Source organism: Mastigoproctus giganteus, chromosome 8, assembly GCF_048544385.1.
Source record: "Mastigoproctus giganteus isolate SK-2022 chromosome 8, ASM4854438v1, whole genome shotgun sequence".
NCBI classification, from domain to species: domain Eukaryota; kingdom Metazoa; phylum Arthropoda; class Arachnida; order Uropygi; family Thelyphonidae; genus Mastigoproctus; species Mastigoproctus giganteus.
This window is the reverse complement of record NC_143582.1, coordinates 140,631,356-140,651,956: the sequence shown is the minus strand read 5'-3', so window position 1 is coordinate 140,651,956 and position 20,601 is coordinate 140,631,356. Positions and strand designations below refer to the sequence as shown.

The window sequence follows — 20,601 nt, the reverse complement described above, 5'->3', positions numbered from 1 at the left end:
CCACCATTGCATATTAAACTTGGTTTGATGAAAAACCAAGTTTTCTTTATCTGAAGATAAATTTACTGGAGTCAGTGAGAAAAAAATCAAAGAGGCATATTTGTGGGACCTCAAATAAAAAACTGATAAAAGTTAAATGAGCTTGAATGAATTGCATGTAACTCACATAAAAAAAGTTATTTAAAATTTTTTTTTTTTGGAAAATTTAAGGCTGAAAATTACCAAGAAATAAACACTGAGCTTCTCAAGGCCTACGAAGTTACAGGATGCAATATGTCCATAAAGATCCATTTCTTGGATTCACATTTGGACTTCTTCCCAGGAAACCTAAGAGCTGACAGTGATGAGCATGGAGAGCATTTAAATTAAGCTATTTCAGCAATGAAAAAGAGGTACCAGGGCAAGTGTAGCCCAGACATTTGGATGATAACTGTTGTACACTGAGAAGGGATGTTCAACAGGAGAAATACAATAGAAAATCATCAAGAGCTACATTATAGTTCACTTAAAGATAACAAGTTACTAAATCTTTAAAAAAAAAAATTGTTCTAGTGCACTTATATTAATTTTGTATAAAAACTGAAATCACATTAAAACTGCTGTGGGTGACTTACAAAAACTGATTTAATATTTGAAATCAGCACAAAAAATACTTTCAAATTCACTTCTTCAATATGTATGACAGAAAAAAAAGTATTCTTTTGTTTATCAGTATAATCAGATAGAGTACTGCTTTCTCTCATTGCATCTGTAATATGCTGGTGTACACTGAAAGGACAGAATTAGTGGGATTCCTGGGCAACGCGACACTGTCACCCTCTCGCTAGTGGACGAAACCACTGCTTGGCAGGTATATAGGTACATTGCATTCATGTAGATGATAATTTTGATGTCAGTTTGGATAAATGTTGTGAGTTAATCGACTTTGAAAGAGGGATGATAGTGGGTGCTCGATGCATGATCACTCTATCGCAGAGGTGGTACAAAAATTGCACTATCCCCATTTGAGAGTATCACGAGTGTATCGGGAATATGGCATTTCCGGAATAACATTTCATTGCGGGCAGAGAAAGATGGTGGATGAACGTGACCATCAATGTCTGTCTCGCATTGTTTCAGCCAAGCGGAGAGCAACAGTGGCACAAATCACCACCGACTTCAATGAGGGAGGTGCCAGAAATGTCTTTACCAAGACCATCAGGCAATCATTAGCTGCAATAGGTCATGGGAGCTGCCGACCCTCTAGGGTCCCATTGCTAACACCGCGACACAGGATTCTACTCCTCAACTGGGCGAAAGAACATCGGCACTGGACCTTGGATGATTGGAGACAGGTCTCGTCTGAAGAGTCCCGTTTCCAGTTACTTTGAGCAGACGGGAGGGTGCGTATCTGGTAGGAACCACATGAAGCTATGCACCTGTCATTTCAACAAGGAACTGTTCAGGCAGGTAGACAGTCAGTAATGGTCTTGGGGCATGGTCAACTGGCACACGTTGGGACCTCTGGTACAGACGCATCTCTGAATGGTCCAAGTTACGTGTCCATCCTTGCAGACCATCTGTATCCCTTCATGATCATCATGCACCCACAGGGCAATGAACTCTTCCACAGTTATTAGGCCTATAACACACTCCTACTCTCATTTTTGTTTTCCCAGTGATTATGCTACATCAGATTGACCTAAGATTGCACTGTCCACCTATGTCAATTGGATACACTGCCTTAGATTTTATTTGCTTTGTAACTAAGAGCATAATTCATCCTCCTCCTCCTCCTGTCCTGTCCTGTCTGCTCTTGCTGTACATATTGTACTCCCCATATTCAAATTCAGCATCCTTTATGTCTGAGTGAGAATATGTCTCTAGTATTCTCACATTTGATGACTCAGCGAGTACTTTAAATTCAATGTGCGTGCGTGCGTGCATGTGTGTCAGTTTTAATTAATGATACCCAGGTTCTCAGCAGATTAGGACTATTCTTTCTTTCTTTCTTTCAAAAGTTTTCAATATTCTAGGTGGTAATTTCAGATATGAAGTTTTTTTAGCAGTGCAGACAGTTTGTTAGAGCAGCTCATGGGGTCTTGTCAGTGATATACAGGAATTATTTTGCTAGCAGAGAAGGAAGTGATTATCCCCTTCTACAAGGAAGTGGTCAGGCCAAACCTTTAGTACTGCATACAGGTCTGGAGGCCTCATTTTAGGAAGGATGTAGAGTTGCTGGAACAAGTAGAAAAAGGAAATGAGATTGATGAGGGGAACAAAGGGTTACTCTTACCAAGAAAGGCTTAAGATCTGCAAATTGCAGTGTCTGAAGACTTAGGCACCTGTTTGGTGACCTGAAGAAGCCCAATGCTAATGGGATTCTTCCTCTCGTTCAGATTGTATACCTGAGGGTGCATAAATTCAAATTGAGGAAAGAGACAGTTGTAGAATCTATGTGCGGAAATTTGCCTTTAGCCAGAGGGTGATTGATTGCTGGAACAAACTTCCATCAGCTGTTGTGGAAGTTGATAGCTTAAATAAATTAAAGAAAGAACTCGGCAAACTTTTGGAGTGAATAGATGGGTGAAATGGGAAATTTTTTTTGACTGATGCTGTATAAGCTTGCTCTCTTATATCATATGCTCTGTTAATGCTAATGATAATATTTTGGAGATTAGTTTAGTCTTCATATGCCTTACGCTGGGTTCAATAATAATAGTAAGAAGTACTTTTATTATTTCAAGCAAAAACATGTTCGGTATATGATTCTTGTGTAGCCAAGTTATATACCATAACTGCAGCCAGGGTTCTTGCAGCAGTACTTCCCATAGCAATTGTGATTTTGCCTTTCAGTTCTTCAGTGATATGTGGTTATTATTTGTAGACTTTGTCTTTTAGGAGTCCCAAAAGAAATAATCACAGGAATTCAGATCAAGCAGGGATGGTTATCAACACTGCCCAGTCTCATATGTTTTAGGATATCAACTGGAGATGATCCTATCATTAAAATCTTCATTTTGGAAATGAATAACTGCATTTTCCCCATATGTGGTTTCATCCAATCTTTTTAAAACAATGTTGCTTCCATATGCACCCTCCTACCACCAGCACCATTTCCTGAAGAAATGGAACAGGGTGGGCATGAAATGGGTTCAGGTAGTATTTGGCATTGATATTTTGAAAGAAGTCATTATTATCTTGTCTTATGGGAGGATAATGGCTTCTTTCAAAATGTCAGGTAATTCCAGCTATTGAAATTGCACACCATTCTATTTATTTTTCAGGATGCAAAGAGCTCTTCATGACTGCATATCAGTTATCATTGTCTCATCAATGCCCATTCTGTTTATTGATGTAGCACTAAGTTCGAAGTGTGCATCAGTATTTTAGAAACAGCTGTCGTTTTCCCAAATATTGATGAAATGAATCACAAAAGGTGAATTGCCTTTCTTTGTCATGGTCAGTCATGGATTCTTGCATTTGTTTTTTTATGTAAGAAAACAGTTTTAAGTCATCTTGAACAATGCTTAAAGTGCTTGTTAAAGCCGAATTATTGCAGCAATCATTTCACAGAATTCCTATGGCAATGAATAATTGCTTCTTGTTTATTATACTCGGACTTCTTTCAAACTTCCTTACTAACCTAGAAATTATTGATCTTTCTGGACCATTTTCCAACTAAAGCTTGCTTTAATTTCATTCTGCAATCTAACAAAATTGCAAATGTGATAAAACCTCTTCACAGAAAAAACTTGCTACTCAGTAATGTACTTCCATCTTGTTTACAGAGGTTTCCTGATAAGTTGCATTAGGAAACGGATAAAACTAACTGATAAAAAAAAAAAAAAACATCCCATGTATTGTGTGTTTATTTACACCAAACTCACCTATGCCAGCACAATACATCAAAAATTATAGCATTCAAAACTGTTTCATCTTTTCTTCATAACTGTTTAAAAATTACAAAAGAGTTACCTCAATCTCTTCATAGGGTGACTTCTATACACAACTCTCCTAAAGCGACTTATTTAAACACTATTTGAAAATTATTTAAAATTCATTAAACTTCGTTAAAATTCAATTAAATGTGTTCAGTCCTCTTAGTCTATGAATGATCAGACACCTTTGGGATCACAGTCGAAAGCCCCTACCCGACTTTATATCTATCCAATTCACCAAGAAACCTTGAGTGACTGAAAAAATTATGTCAGAAATTAAAAATAAATGCCGCTAAAAATATCATGGCATATACTAAAACAAAGAAAGGAAGGAAACTTTTTGAAAATAGTTTTCATTGTAATTTATTTATTTTCAAATAGATATTTATTTACAGTATACCCAGTATAAAATAAAATATAAGTACAATTTCAGTAGCTTTCGGAACTCGTGTCCCTTTATCAACTGACAAATTTGAATACATTACAAGCAAAGTGTGGCACGTTACTCATTCGTCATTGTTGTAGCACGGACGTGTGCTGCCTTGCGCCAGTGATCATCCATCAATAAAACGGTTGTCTCCAGGATTGGATGTATACGCATGCCTTTCTGGTGATTTAATGCCTTAGGGTTGTTCATTATGTTTAGTGACTCTAGCCATAGGCGGTGGCGAAAGTGTTGCGCGTGGTCCACTATCTCAAAGTTGCGCTTGGGGTCAAGATCGTGGTTGGTAGCCCAAAAATGTTCTGCAAGCGCGGACTGGTCAGTTTCGGCAAGCCGGATTGCTCTGTCGTGTTCCGTGAGGCGATCCTGGAGACGTCTCGATGTCTCACCTACGTAGCAACTGTTACAGGCCCTACAGGTGATACGGTACACTACATTGCTGCGTAAGACAGGTGTGACAGGGGTCTTCACGCTGGAGACAAGTGAACGTAGGTTCCTACCTGGTAATTGTACACATTTGATGTTGTAACTTCTCAGGATCTTCGAGATACGTCCTGACACTCCTGGATAGTACGGAATGTAGGCGGATGATATGCCGACTTGCTTCGGAGGTCTTGGGTTGGAAGTAAGTTCTTGTGCCTGTAACAAGCATCTGTTTAGTACATGGGATGGATAACCGCATCTGGTTAGGTCCGCCTTCACACGGGAGATCTCGTTACGTCTAATTGTGTCGGTGCTGGAATGGCTCCAGGCCCTGGAGAACAGGGTGCGGGCAGTGCTATTGAGATGGCTTGGAGCATGGTCGGACCCGTAGTTGGTGAATTGACCGCACCACATGGGTTTGCGGTATACTGAGGTCTCTAGATGTGGGCCTACGCGATGCACTAGCACGTCCAGAAACGGGAGCGAACCGTCCACCTCTGATTCTACAGTAAACTTGATGAAATTGGATAGAGAGTTGAGGTATTCTAGTAGTACCGTTTCAGAACCACGTGGTATTATGGTAAAAATATCGTCGACATATCTACACCACGTTGTAATAGGTGTAGGTGGGTTCTGGTGTATCTGCTTCTCCAGATCTTCCATGGCGATGTTAGCTACTACGGAACTGACAGGGGCACCCATAGCAGTGCCATGTACTTGTTTGTAGAGTGAGTCTTCAAAGGTGAAGATGCTGCTAGAGAGGCATAGGTTGAGGGCGGTACAGATGTCATCAGTGGATAGTGACGTCCTGGATTGGAGGCTTAAGTCGCTCTCAAGGAGCCTTCTGGCGCAGTGCACGGCCTGTTGGACGGGAATCGAGGTGAATAAAGAAACCACGTCAAATGATGCCATGACAGAGTTATCAGGGATTGAAATGTCCTTAATGGTGTTAATGAATTCACTGCTGTTTTTAACGGTGTGAGATGTATTACCTATAAGAGGCGAGAGGAGGCTGGCGATGTGTTTGGACAGTTCATACGTTGGGGCACTGCAGCAAGACACTATAGGTCTGAGAGGAATACCCGGTTTATGGATCTTTGGTAATCCGTAGAATTGCGGTAGTTGGCAGCCAGTAGCACGCAGAAGATGGTGAGAAGATGGTATTTTACCATAATACCACGTGGTTCTGAAACGGTACTACTAGAATACCTCAACTCTCTATCCAATTTCATCAAGTTTACCGTAGAATCAGAGGTGGACGGTTCGCTCCCGTTTCTGGACGTGCTAGTGCATCGCGTAGGCCCACATCTAGAGACCTCAGTATACCGCAAACCCATGTGGTGCGGTCAATTCACCAACTACGGGTCCGGCCACGCTCCAAGCCATCTCAATAGCACTGCCCGCACCCTGTTCTCCAGGGCCTGGAGCCATTCCAGCACCGACACAATTAGACGTAACGAGATCTCCCGTGTGAAGGCGGACCTAACCAGATGCGGTTATCCATCCCATGTACTAAACAGATGCTTGTTACAGGCACAAGAACTTACTTCCAACCCAAGACCTCCAAAGCAAGTCGGCATATCATCCGCCTACATTCCGTACTATCCAGGAGTGTCAGGACGTATCTCGAAGATCCTGAGAAGTTACAACATCAAATGTGTACAATTACCAGGTAGGAACCTACGTTCACTTGTCTCCAGTGTGAAGACCCCTGTCACACCTGTCTTACGCAGCAATGTAGTGTACCGTATCACCTGTAGGGCCTGTAACAGTTGCTACGTAGGTGAGACATCGAGACGTCTCCAGGATCGCCTCACGGAACACGACAGAGCAATCCGGCTTGCCGAAACTGACCAGTCCGCGCTTGCAGAACATTTTTGGGCTACCAACCACGATCTTGACCCCAAGCGCGACTTTGAGATAGTGGACCACGCGCGACACTTTCGCCACCGCCTATGGCTAGAGTCACTAAACATAATGAACAACCCTAAGGCATTAAATCGCCAGAAAGGCATGCGTATACATCCAATCCTGGAGACAACCGTTTTATTGATGGATGATCACTGGCGCAAGGCAGCACACGTCCGTGCTACAACAATGACGAATGAGTAACGTGCCACACTTTGCTTGTAATGTATTCAAATTTGTCAGTTGATAAAGGGACACGAGTTCCGAAAGCTACTGAAATTGTACTTATATTTTATTTTATACTGGGTATACTGTAAATAAATATCTATTTGTTAAACTATGGACCCCAGTACTCCAGGCCCATTTGTCATTATTTATTTTCATCCTCCAAGTTTTAGTATATTCCATGATATTTTTAGCGGTGTTTAGTTTTAATTTCTGACATAATGTTTTCAGTCACTCAAGGTTTTGTGGTGAATTGGATAGGTCTGGGGTTGGGTTGGGGCTTTCAACTGTGATCCGGGGGTGTCTGATCATTCATGGACTAAGATGATTAAACACAGTTAATTGAATTTTAATGAATTTTTATGTATTTTAAATAATTTTCAAATCGTGTTTAAATAAGTCGCTTTAGGAAAGTTGTGTATAGAAGTCAGCCTATTAAGATATTGAGGTAAATCTTTTGTAACTTTTAAATATGATTAAAACCTAGGATATATTGAGCCTTTGTTGCCCTTAGATTTATAATAGCCTTGATGACTGTATACAGTGGATGGAAAGTGTTATACTTATATCATATATGAGTAAGCTACAACTAATTTTTAAAAAAAAGTAACTCAATTAGAATAATACATAACATTTATATGTCAGCTAATATATTTTTGATTTGATTATTTTACTCAAAATTCTCTGTCAGTACATACTTCATTTTGCATTTCTTTAGGCTGCTGAACTAGTAAATGGAACACAAAAAGAAGATGTCGACACCACTTCTATAGCAGCTGTTACAATTACAATTAAAGATGTTAATGATGAAGCACCTATGTTCAATAGAATCAGCTATACAGTAAATATTAATGAGAATGTTCCAAATGGAACCCCACTTCCTAATCTTGACATGTTTGTAGAAGATACAGATGTTGTAAGTATACAAAAAAAGTTGATAAAAATGAAATTTCATATATTGAATTTTATAAAAGTTTAGATATTTTATAACTTCATATCTGATTTTGAAAGGAATAAAGATGAGCGAATATTGAAAGTTGACGTACTCCTTTATGTGATTAGCTGTATAAAGGTGATTATAACAAAAACTAAAAAAAAATTGTATAAAATTGTTTTATTCACATAAACACTTTAATTACACCAAGAATGATATATCTGTATCATTCTTGGTGTAATTAAAGTGTGGGCACTAGTTTTTAGTGGCTCCCTTTTTTCTGTGTTTCATTTGTAATCTAATATAATTTAACTTAAGTGCTGGTTCAATTCTTAATCATGGTTGGTTGTCACTATGCTGCATTTCTATGAAATGCTTAATAGTGTATTGAAGTGCTTAATGGACTATTATGTGAGTCATGCTTTTAACTTTCTCTTTAAGTTCTATCTGGAATGCACTTACTACTTGCCAATAGTGGTGATTGAGGAGGTGATGATTGACCTCCCAGAGCTTGAGCAAATTTTAAAAAATACTGTTATGCTTTTTGATATTAAGTTATATGGTAACTATTCATGCTGTATGTATGTTATGTAAAAAAAAATATATATATTAAAGATTGAAGATAAATTCAAGTTAATTTCAAACTTAATTATTAGTTACTATCCATCATCATCATTAATGCCATCCAAGGGTGGAGAGAGAGAGAGAGAGAGAGAGAGAGAGAGAGAGAGAGAGAGAGAGAGAGTGTGTGTGTGTGGATCTGTCCCTGAGTGCCAACCTTAATGCTGTGCTGCCTATAATTAAAAGACCAGCAACATTAATCAGTGTTTCTAGATTGTAAATTTTTCTATAGTCAGTATATTCTTTCAGCATAATTAATCACATTGCTTTTCTCTCCTCACTGCAATGCTAATTGCAACAGTCACAAATTAAAGTCTATAATAAAGAGCAGGTTCTAAAACTTCAGAAGTACCTATGGCTCTCACGCATATCAAACAAGTAGGTCTAATAAAAAGACCACATGGAAAAAAAAAAGCTAATGGAAAAAGTAGAAGTTAACATCTACATCACAGAAAGGTGAATTACTCTGTAACAAAATTTAATGATTATAAACAGAATCTGCCTCTCAGTTAATGAACATCCTATTTTGTTTAATATAACCAACTGTGATCTGTTAACTAAAATTTGTTTGGGTCTGTTTTTTTTGCAGTCTCTCCTCCCACGCATCTCATGATCAAGTTCATCCCAGAGGTTCTCTATAGGATTGAGGCCTGGCCAATCCAGCTTTCTGATGCTCATGTCCTCAAACCAGTCTGTCTCAATGCCAGCAGTATGACACAGAGCATTGTCCTATTGATAGAGATTTGGTCTTCCTAATGTATTGCCACAACACAGGTAATGCATTATTATCCAGGGGATAAACCTCAGCATTCTTGACTTTGTCCAAAGCTGTTGCGAATTAAGTCAGAATGTATGTGTCTGCAATTCTGCCCAGATATGATAGTAGGGATTATATGCCGAAAGCCTTGTGGATTAACTCAAGACTTGAGGGAATCTGAAGATGGATGTGGTAATTTTTATCAGCATGGCCTGCACTAGTAGGTAGAAGGAATGTATTTTGTAGAGATGGTATTCATTTGAACAAACAAAAGTGGTGCAAGAATTTTTGCCAGTATAATTGAGAATACGTTAAGGGTTTAGGTTTTAGGGAAACTGCTAGTTAGGGTGGGGAGGGTAATATAATCTGCATTTATATGATGATATGGGTCAAAGTAATGCCTGCACCCACCTCAAGAATTCTTGTTTGTTGCCACAACAGCTGATGTTGGCAAGGTGTTCTGAGTTTAACATTTCAAATGAGTTGGAAGTGAAAGATAAGGAAACAAGCCTAAATAACATCAAGGGTAGTAAACTATAGAAAAATACTTAGTCTTAACTGTGTCTGCAGTAATGTCAGGAGTCTTGTCAATAAAATGGCTGAATTTGAATTCCTTGTTTGGACAACTAATGCTGACATAATAGACATGAAACAATCTGGAAATTGGGGATGATGAGTTCCACTGTGGTATATATAATGCATTTAGGAAAGATAGGATAGGCAGGAGGGGTGGTTCTTATCAAAAGCAGCCTGTTGTGGAGTTGGACACAGAGATATAATTCAAATTGGAGTAATCAATAGACCAGAAGACTGTGAAAAATATGACATGAGCCTTTACATGCAAATGGAATGGGCAAGCAAGCACTAATGTCTTATTATGGGTGACTTCAATCTGCCCCAGATTGATTGGAATTAGTGGGAGGAAGACTCACAGTAGCATAGAAATTGGGGATTCTAGCACAAAATATATACTTTTACAAAAAAAAAAACCTTCCCTAAAAATATACCATTTTCCCTTAAAATTGTTAATTTTCCTAAAATAATCTACAAAAATCAAACAATTAAAATTATTTATTTTTAAGAAAATAATTCATGTAAACTGTTATAACTCCTTAACTAATTTCCAATTTTAATACAGCTTTCAATAAATAACATATCAGAATAAAACTATTTTCTATAATCAAAATCAAAAAGATGTTCAGTATTATTTTGTAACTCATGGTAAATTACTTTTAAATTTAATTTTTTGTTATCAATATCAGATAAGGTCTGATTAAACTTTTCTGGCGTATAAATTTGAAATAAATTTCTTTCTTCATCATAAACTTCCGCTATGCGATGAATACTGGTGCCTTTTATAATAGTTTTATATATTTATTTACATTGTATTCAAAGTCAGTTATACAATGAATACATTGTATTCAAAGTCAGTCTTAATCAGTTATTTTGTTTAGTAGGAAGGATTTGTAATTTTGTATTAAGAATATCTACCATTTAATAGCCATAATTTTTTTTCAAGCAATTTTATTTCTTATATAATTTTGCTAGCATATATAAAACTACCCTTTTATAATTTTTGTTTATGAATTCATCACTTAATGAATGATTTGAAACAACATCACATCAGTTTATTTTCATTTTATGTGTATTTATGAGTACTTCACTTAGCGACTGGAACTTTGTCGTTTCCAGTCTAATTTGTATAGTAGTTGCTCAGTTGAGGTCTTATGATAACTGTTGATATTTATAAGTTGCATATCTAGTTCATTAGCAAATTCAAGGATAAAAATACTACTAAGTGTTTAAAATTGAGTTACTCTTTTCATGTTTAATTTCTCTTTGAATTCCCAAATAAATTCCTCAGATAATCTTTGCAACTCTGAAATTAATTTCCTATTTAACTTATCTGCATGTTCTTTAATAAATTCTTCAGAGATAGCTTGATGTTTCAAAATTAGATTCCAGTCAGTCTTTTCATGAAATTCTTCTGTAAAGCTCTATGAGAGTTTTTGTTCTTTAAAAATAATATAATATTTCAATTGAAATAATCCTCAAATTATTTAGCTAACTGTTCAGAGAGGGTAGGATCTCTAGATACTTCATCCCATTTTACAGTATTAAGTTTAAAGGTATCTTCAGGAATTTTCATTTAATTAATAAGTATTATTTTTCAATTAAATAACAACTGTCTTTTTTAGTCTTTTATCCACTAGTTGTAATCTTTTCCCTTCCTTTCCAGATAAAATTAAACACTATGTTCAATAATTTTCATTGTTTTTTAATATTTACTGAAATAAAACTTTTATAGATTTGATGTTTGCACAATCAGAATGTATACTCATGTCAAAATGTATTATTGGATATATGTTTTTATATCAAAAATTACACCTTAATCACAACATATATTTTATTCCTTCAGCTAAAAAACTTGTATATAATCTTACATATTCATTTTATTCGTAATTTATTCTAAATTCTTCATATGGATATCTTTTTCCTGACACCTCAACATAACATGATTCTAAATTCAAATGATCAAAAATCATATTATTTTGTTTTTGTATATTTCTGATTTCTGAAACATTTTGAAAATGTGAGGGTGATTTCTCTTTTTAGAAACTAACCAATTATCCCCATTATTATTCATTACATTAGATCAGGCATGTCAAACTCATTTTGCACCACGGACTGTATAAGCTGTTTTGCATTAGGCTGAGGCCACATGCCTTCAATACTCAAAAATAAACAAATGCAATTTTTAGAATTACTGTTTTTAGTATAGAGATAACCTGTTTTGTATCCTACGTTAGTTTTTAAATTAAAAATACTTTACAATATTTAATAAAAAATAATCAATAAAACCACAATTTATTATTATATAATTTTTTAGAGGACACTTAGCATTATTTTCCACAAAACAGATCATCAAAATTTGGTTGAATGTCTTGAGCTGATGTAATCTTTAAGATTGATGATAGATAGTGATCGGTTAATCTTGACCTTTCTGGAGTTTTGTTATATTTTATCGAAGAAAACAGTCGCTTGCATAAGTATATGCTCCCGAACATAGCCAGTATATTCTTAGCGAAAGATAACATTTTTGGAAATCAATCAATGATTAAGGGTCACATTGGATTTCAATTAATTCCATTTATAAGCCCTCATCAACAATTTAAATATCAATAGACATAGGCAAAGTAAAAAGACGAAACTGTAATTCATAGTTTTTGAAATCAGAAAAACTTCTATCGAACTCCATTTCTAACAACTTAATTTGGTGTGTATTCTATAAATTTTAAGTCAGGTGATTTTAACAACAGAGATTGGCAACTTTTAAAATGAGATAAGTTTTCTTTTTCTATTTGTTTGTGGCGCCTCCATAGCCAGGTGGGAAGGAGCAGCAGTGTGTAGTACAAGCTTCTTGATTAGACCGGGGTTCGAGCCCGTCACCACCAAATACGGAGGATGCGGAAAGGTCAGGGAATGACCACCGCATATCCAGAGCAATATGGCTTTAGTTGCTAATGCTCCTAAAAACCAAATAACAACAACAATCTATTTGTTTGTACCAAAGTAATAATTTTGCTTTGAAAACATTATTATCATCAAATAACATTGTAACAATGTGACATTTTCCTTGAAGTTTAGGATTAAGTTGGTTAAGATGACTTGATCCATTGTACATCTTTTTAATTCAGTACATTAATAATTCTTTGTTTCCAAGAACATTACGATTTCATCCAGCAGCTGAAAGAATCATTTTAAGACTTTATGACTCGAAATCCATTGAACTTCTATATAATAGGGTAAATCAGTGTGTTCAGTTTCTATATCTTCCAGAAATGAAACAAATTGTCGATGATTAAGTCCACATGCTGGAATAAAATTTATAGTTTTGGAGACTTTTTTTTTTTTAGCATATGTCCGATATTTAAAACCTTAGAACATGATACTTGCTGGTGAATAATGCAATGAAAATGTTCAAAATGATTATTACCATGTTGTTTGCATGTTTCTTTTAGTTTTGCAATGACGACACCTTTAGTAATACCCATCATGGCAGGTGTGGCATCAGTTGCAAGACAAACCAACGTGTTCAATGGTAATTTATATTTATTCAGAATTTCCATGAGTGCACCAAAAATATCAGCTCCCGTGGTTGTATCATGCATAGCAATAATTTCTAAAAGCTCTTCACTTATTTTCAAGTTCACATCACACCCACAAATAAAAAATGGCCAGTTGAGCAATATCTCGAATGTCTGTACTTTCATCAATTGCAATAGAATAAGCTTCAAATGTGGATATCATTGAATTGAGCTGATTTCTTAAATTCGCAGCTATTTCATCGATCCTATTAGCTACTGTGTTTCTACTTAATCTTACACTTTTGAAACTTTTTACTTTCTCTGGACACAACACTTCTGCTACTTTAATTAAACACTCACTAATAAAATCTTCTTCTGTAAAAGGTTTTGATTTGCTTGCAGTTAAATGCGATAACAAGTAACTAGCTTTTACAGCTGCTATATTTTCCTCAGAAGGTTTCGTAAACAAGTTTTGCTGTTTTTTTAAGAATTGATTTCAATTTAACAACTTACTTTCATGATATTTCTCAACATATTTATCGTAGATTTCTTTATGATGTGTATCTAATGTCTCCTGATATTGTATATTTTGCAGACTGAAATAGATTTACTACATATTAAGCATACTATTTTGCTCTTTTTCTGGATGCAGTAATAGTCTAGCTCCCATTTCTCTTGGAACATGTCCCCTCTTGCGTTGCTTTGAAAATTGCTTAAATGTAAAATTAGAAATTAATTATGTGAAAATAAAAATAAACTTGATTAGTATTTTTTTCCATTTCTTTTAATTAAAAAAAAAGATTTTCAAGAAATCTGGGCGGGCTGCCGCAGCCTTTTTGTTGGAGGGCCGCCCGCGGGCTGCATGTTTTACATGCTTGCATTAGATAAATACACATTACCATGCTCCCATAAAAAGTTAACAGTTTCTCTTGATATAAGGTTTGTAAAAGTTTACTGTCTGTGGTTAATGAGGGTTTAACTTGTGGAAGCCATAAAGTTGGCTTTTCTAACCGAAATTTATATTTCTTATAATTTTCTGTGTAGTAATTAATATATTTTCATCTGAATTTCTCACTAATTCAAATCTGATTTCAACTTCTGTGAAAACGTTTTTTGATATCTGCACAAAACCCAAAAACATACATACTTACTTTTTTTATTTTTAGTTAATTTAAGAATTCAGAATCCTTCATTGAAATTTTCATTATTTTTGATTTTTGTAGCTATTTGTTCAACTGCCAAGGCTTTAGATGGATCTGTAGTACATTTAAATCTATTCAAATCAAAAATATTTGAGGTATCAAGATATCAAAACATATTAGTAGCACTAGATCGGGAAAATCATCTGAGAAATTCACAAAATTTTCAACTAATGTTTTTATACCAACATATGAGATGTCAGCTAAGGTTTTATTATTTATGATAAGTTATATCCATGAAAAGGTATTAAAATCATTATTTTCTAATGATACAATTTTATTTTCATTAACTATGATATTATCAGGGTTTAATATACATCTTTGTATGTGAAAGTACCCTCCATGAAGAAAAAAATACTAATCAAAATTAAAATTTACATTTCTTTTTAGATAATGATCATTCATTGTATTCAGTTGATATCTTTATAAGAGTCTATTTAAATAAATTCCACATAGGATATTTCACTTCCATTTAATAAGAAATTAATATATAAGTAATTTCAACAAATCATCCTTTTAAATTTATTAGTCAGTTGTTTATCTTTAACTATTTCAAGTCCTTTCTTCCCAAGTATTAATAATTCGAGGGCAGCCATAAATCTGGGAATGAGACTAGGTGTCTAGAGCCTGTGAACAAGACTATAGGTGTCTAGAGCCTGGAAACAAGACTATAAGTGTGAAGACATTGACTTCTTGAGCTTCTGCAAATGGTTAAGTTTTCTTGGAAAATTTATCGTGTTTTTGATTAACATATTAATTTGGGGGTTAATTTTTAAAAGCTGGTACCCTTCCGGTTGAGTTTCGTGTAGGTGTGACATCACTGCATATGCCTAGCCTGCTATGGTTAGTCTTAGTTAGGGGGTTTATTCCTCCCTGCTGTTTAAAATTGGGAATTTTTTCAGATTTTAAAACAGGTGGGGGGGGGGGGTAAAAGTCCAGTTTACAGTAACCCCTGGCTGTGGCCAATGACTGGTTTTTGCTTGAATCCCCCTGAAGTCATGGTCATGTAAAAACCTAACCTTTTTTTTCACTAAACAAAAATGAAAGTTAATTAAAACATGCCCCTCTTATAAGTGGTTTGTTTGTTTTTTTTTCTTTCTAATTACAACTATTTTTCTCAGTTCACAACCTTCATGCAACCTTCTGTTTGTCCCATAGCATAACACAAGGGGTACTGTAAACTGGAGAGGGGGGGATTAAATACCTTAACTAAGACTAACCGTAGCAGGCTAGGTATATATGCAGCAGCATCTTGCCCCCTCAAACTCAACCGGAAGGGTACCAGCTTGTAAATATTAACCAATTTGTGTTTTATAAATAGATTAAATAGGCATTTGTTAGTTTATTTTTAAATTTAGCTAGTGATTTTGTAAGTTACAACTCTCTACTCATACGCCATTGTTATGGCATGAATATTGCAGCGTAACCAGTAGCGGAGAAGGATATTGGGTTTTAATTGTAAAAAATAAGTAGTTTGAAGGTTTGTAATCACTTTTTGGGCATATATCTCTTGTTTAGCTAAGGATATAAGCTAAGCTATACATACAATCTAAGGATATAACTAATTTAACATTGTGATCATTACGGTGTAGCATATATCTTGAACTTGATAGCGTAAGGTATAACGTAAAACTAGATATCATAATATGTATCACTGCATTAACTTAGTATAGTATTATATAGTCAAGTATAGACTAGCATAGTCAATTAATCAATTAAATTTATTAACCTTATTAATTTTCATTGTTATTGAATTAAATCGTATTTAAATGGAAATCATACCCCAGATTAGAGCAGCAAAGCAACTTGCACGAGTAGCGGGAGTGCTGTGGCTTGGGGAGAACTGAAAGGGGCGATTTCCCAACACATCACAGCCTAAAAAAAATGTGCAACTTGTGAAATGTTTGCGGAACTTTCTGGAACAGAACATGATCTGGCCAAGGATCTTTGTGTGTGCTCGGTGCAGAGAGTGTTAAGAAATTAGGTGCCAACTCAGCATTATGATGAGCATCTATGAGAGTTTGAGAAGTCGGGTAGATGTCCTCAAAGGTATTAAAGTGAGTGAACCATCAATCTCTCAGCTGCTAAACTTAACATCAGAGCTGCTCACTCTTGTGCATCAGGCAACACAGCAGTAATCTTCAGGGCAGAATGTGTTGGTCCTACAGGAGCTAGTTATTGTCAGTGGCTATTGTCAGGGAGACGGAAAATATATTATGCAAAAAGGACAGTGAAAGAGGACCATGGTATGTCTGCCAGGAGCAAAAGCTGATGACATTGTAGAGCAGATGTCATCTTTTAAGGGCACAAAAGGTAATATTGTTGTACACATTGGCACTAATGACATAAAGAGTATGAAATCTGCGGACTTACTTAAAAAATACAGGTCAATGTTGAAAGAAAGTTGCGAGGTAGGGTTAAATTTGAAAGTGTCTGCAGTTCAGCCCAGACACGATAGGAAGGAATATATGATGAAAGCCTTGTCAGTGATTACAGCCCTGGAGAGGTTGTGCAAGGCTTGTGGGGTTGAATTTTTCTTGGTGTGGTCTATGCTTGTTAACAGGAGAGATTGTTTCTACAGGGATGGGATACACTTAAATAGAAAGGGTGCAAGAATATTTACTGATGCTATCATGGCAGTGTTAGGTGGGTCGGAAAACTGCTAACTTGGGGGGGTAGGGATTCACAGACTAATAGATTAATAGTAGTCATAGTAAGAGGTGAAAGTGATTTTTGTGCTGCTTCTATTGGAATGAGCGACAGCCTGGGAAGCAAGGTGCTGTGGATTTAAAGGATTTCCGGGAGTCATCATGGAATAAATAAATACATGGGCTGTGTTAGGGTAACTAAAAGTAAGAATAGGTGCGGTATACTTGCATATACACCAATGCTAGGAGTACAGTAAATAAATTTGATGAATTTGAGGTGCTGGTCGAGACATCAAAGGCAGATATTGTTGGGATATCAGATACGTGGTGTGACACAGATATAAGGAATGCAGAATTGGAATTTGGGGAGTACAATATGCACAGGAAGGAGAGACAGGATTGAAAGGGAGGAGGGGGTCATGTTGTTAGTTGAGAAACACAAAAAATTAAGGAAGTGCATCCAGTTGACATGGGTGGACAGTGCAGTGTTGAGTCAGTTTGGTGTGACATAAACACTGGAAAAGCAAAATTGAGAGTAATATTGTTGAGAAATTAGGTGCCAACTCAACATTATGATGAGCATCTATGAGAGTTTGAAAAGTCGGGTAGATGTCCTCAAAGATATTAAAGTGAGTGAACCATCAATCTCTCAGCTGATAAACTTAACATCAGAGTTCACTCTTGTGCATCAGGCAATACAGCGGCAATCTTCAGGGCAGAATGTACCGGTCCCACAGGAGCTAGTTATTGTCAGTGGATTTTAGGATTTTAGGAAGGCCTTTGATACTGTTCCACATGAAAGACTACTACTGCTATACAAGTTGGAGCAGTATGGCATTAAGGGCAAGTTGCTGCTACGGATAAAGGGATGGTTGAGTAGGAGAAGACAGAGAATTGTGTGTTATAGGCCTAATGACTCTGATGAGTACAACGAATAACTGTACAGAGAATAGAGTAGGCCAGTAAATCAGCATGTCTTATAATGTGGAATATTAACTTCCCAGTTAAACTGGGAAGTTAAATACTGGAACTTGTGGGTCGGTCACACACACACACACACACACACACACACACACACACACACACACACACACACACACACACACACACACACACACACACTAGAAAGGCTTTTGTGGATTTATTGGATGATTGTTTTCTACAGCAGCATGTTCAGGAGGCAACCAGAGGGATTAATACTCTTGATCTGATTATGGGCAGTGATTATTCTTACATTAAGAATCTACAGATAAAGGAACCACTAGGTGGCAACGATCAGTTTGTACTGATGTGGGAGTTACTCCTAGATGTAACTACCACAAGAAGTAAATGGAAGGGTTTTTGCTTTCGTAAAGGTGACTGCGGTGGTGTGAGACAGTTTTTAAATTCTGTACACTGGGACCAACTTACCATGTTACCAACAGCAAATTCTAAATGGGAAGCATTCAAGGAATTAACTTTGGAAGCTACTTTCTTTTTGTCCCAACAAAGACATGCTCTTCACTGTTTTTCGGCCTAAATGGATGTCAGATGAACTAATGAGACTCATGCAGAGAAGAAAAATGCATGGGATACATATAAATTAAGCCTATGGCTGATATAAGCTAGTCTGTAATCAAGTCACAAAGGAGGTTAGGTAAGTGAAGGCAGATTATGAGAAATCCTTGGCAAGGGATGCAAAGAAAAGCAGTAAAGACTTCTTTATGTGTACTTTGTATCTACATTGACACATGAGGAATTGTGTAGGGAAGTGAAAGCCAGAAGCTTATCAAACTTTAACAGGGAGTTAAATGATTTTGTAATAACTGAGAGCAAAGTGGAGGAGAAATTGTTGAAGTTAAACATAAGGATCCCATCCACCTGTGGTGGATGGGATCTATCCAGTTACATTAAAGGAAGTAAACTGGCCCTTTACTTCCCTTTGCCATGATTATGAAGGCATCCTTGGACTAATTGAGGTCTCCATGTGCATGTGTCCAAAATTCTCAAAGGGTAACACGAGTAATTACAGACCTATTAGTTTAACTTCTGTTCCAAAAAAATAATGTAGTCACTAGTTAAAGAAGCACTGCAGGATTATCTAGACAAGATTGCAGTTATAGTTCAGACAGCATGGGTTTGCTAAGCAGAAGTCTTGTGTGACAAATTTGATCAGATAATATGATGTGGTCACAAAGGAACTAAATGCAAAAAAGAATTTTTATATCATATACTTGGATTTTAGGAAGGCCTTTGATACCGTTCCACATGGAAGACTACTATTACTGTACAAGTTGGAGCAGTATGGCATTATGGGCAAGTTGCTGCTATGGATAAAGGGATGGTTGAGTAGGAGAAGACAGAGAATTGTATTCAATGGACACTGCTCTTCGTCGACTAATTGAAACAGAGTTTTCAATGGTAAAAAAATAATAAGTATAGAGAAACATGTTTCTTGTGTAAACTTCGTAGCCATTTTTTAAAAGTCAAACAGCCAACATTTGGAAATTGTTCAGAATCACGTGCATATTTATATACTTTTTCTCATTGTTTTCCGGTCTTGAATCAACCTTGAGAGTATGGCCCACATAATATGAAACACCGTGTATATAACATATCTTCTATTAGAATGAGCAAAAGCCTGGAAAACAAGATGCAGGATATTTCTGAGACTGCTGGGAGTCATTTCAGTACAAGTAAACACATCGGTTGTGTTAGGATAGCTAAGAACAGGAACAGGTTCATGTATACTTGCGTGTAGACCAATGCTAGGAGTTTTGTAAATAAATTTGATGAATTTGAGGTATTGCTCAAAGCATCAAAGGCAGATATTGTTGGGATATCAGAGACGTGGTGTCACACAGATATAAGGAATGCAGAACTGGAATGTGGAGAGTACAACTTCTACAGAAAGGATAGACAGGATAAGAAGGGAGGAGGGGTTATGCTATTAGTTAAGAAACACTTAAAATCCAAGGAAGTGAAGCCAGTCGACATCGCTGAACAGTGCAGTGTCGAGTCAGTTTGGTGTGACATAAGCATTGGGAGATCAAAATTGAGAGTAGGAGTGTGCTATAGGCCTAATGACTCTGATGAGTATAATAAGAAACTGTATAGGGAAATAGAGTGGGACAGAACATCAGAGAATCTTACAATGGGGGATTTTAATTTCCCAGATATTGACTGGAATTTGTGCGTTGGTCACTCACACACTAGCAAGGCTTTTGTGGATTTATTGGATGATTATTTTCTACATCAGCATGTTCGGGAGGCAACTAGAGGGGGTAATACTCTTGTTTTGATTATCAGTAGTGATTCTTCATGCATTAAGAATCTGGAGATAAAGGAACCACTAGATGGCAGTGATCACAGTTTCCTGAAGTGGGATTTACTCAAAGAGGTAACTACCATAAGGGGTAAAGGGAAGGGTTGTTGCTTTTCATAAAGATGACTACGA

General features: G+C 36.4%; 1 protein-coding gene across 1 annotated transcript in view; it reads left to right on the top strand.

Moving 5' to 3' along the window:
- The window catches only part of Cad87A (cadherin 87A), a 778,434-nt gene that overhangs the window by 220,355 nt on the left and 537,478 nt on the right, over nt 1-20,601 (top strand). The window contains exon 12 of the mRNA XM_090378948.1: nt 7,637-7,834. Coding sequence (XP_090235074.1) covers nt 7,637-7,834 — 198 coding nt within the window. The remainder of the gene's footprint in view (nt 1-7,636; nt 7,835-20,601) is intronic.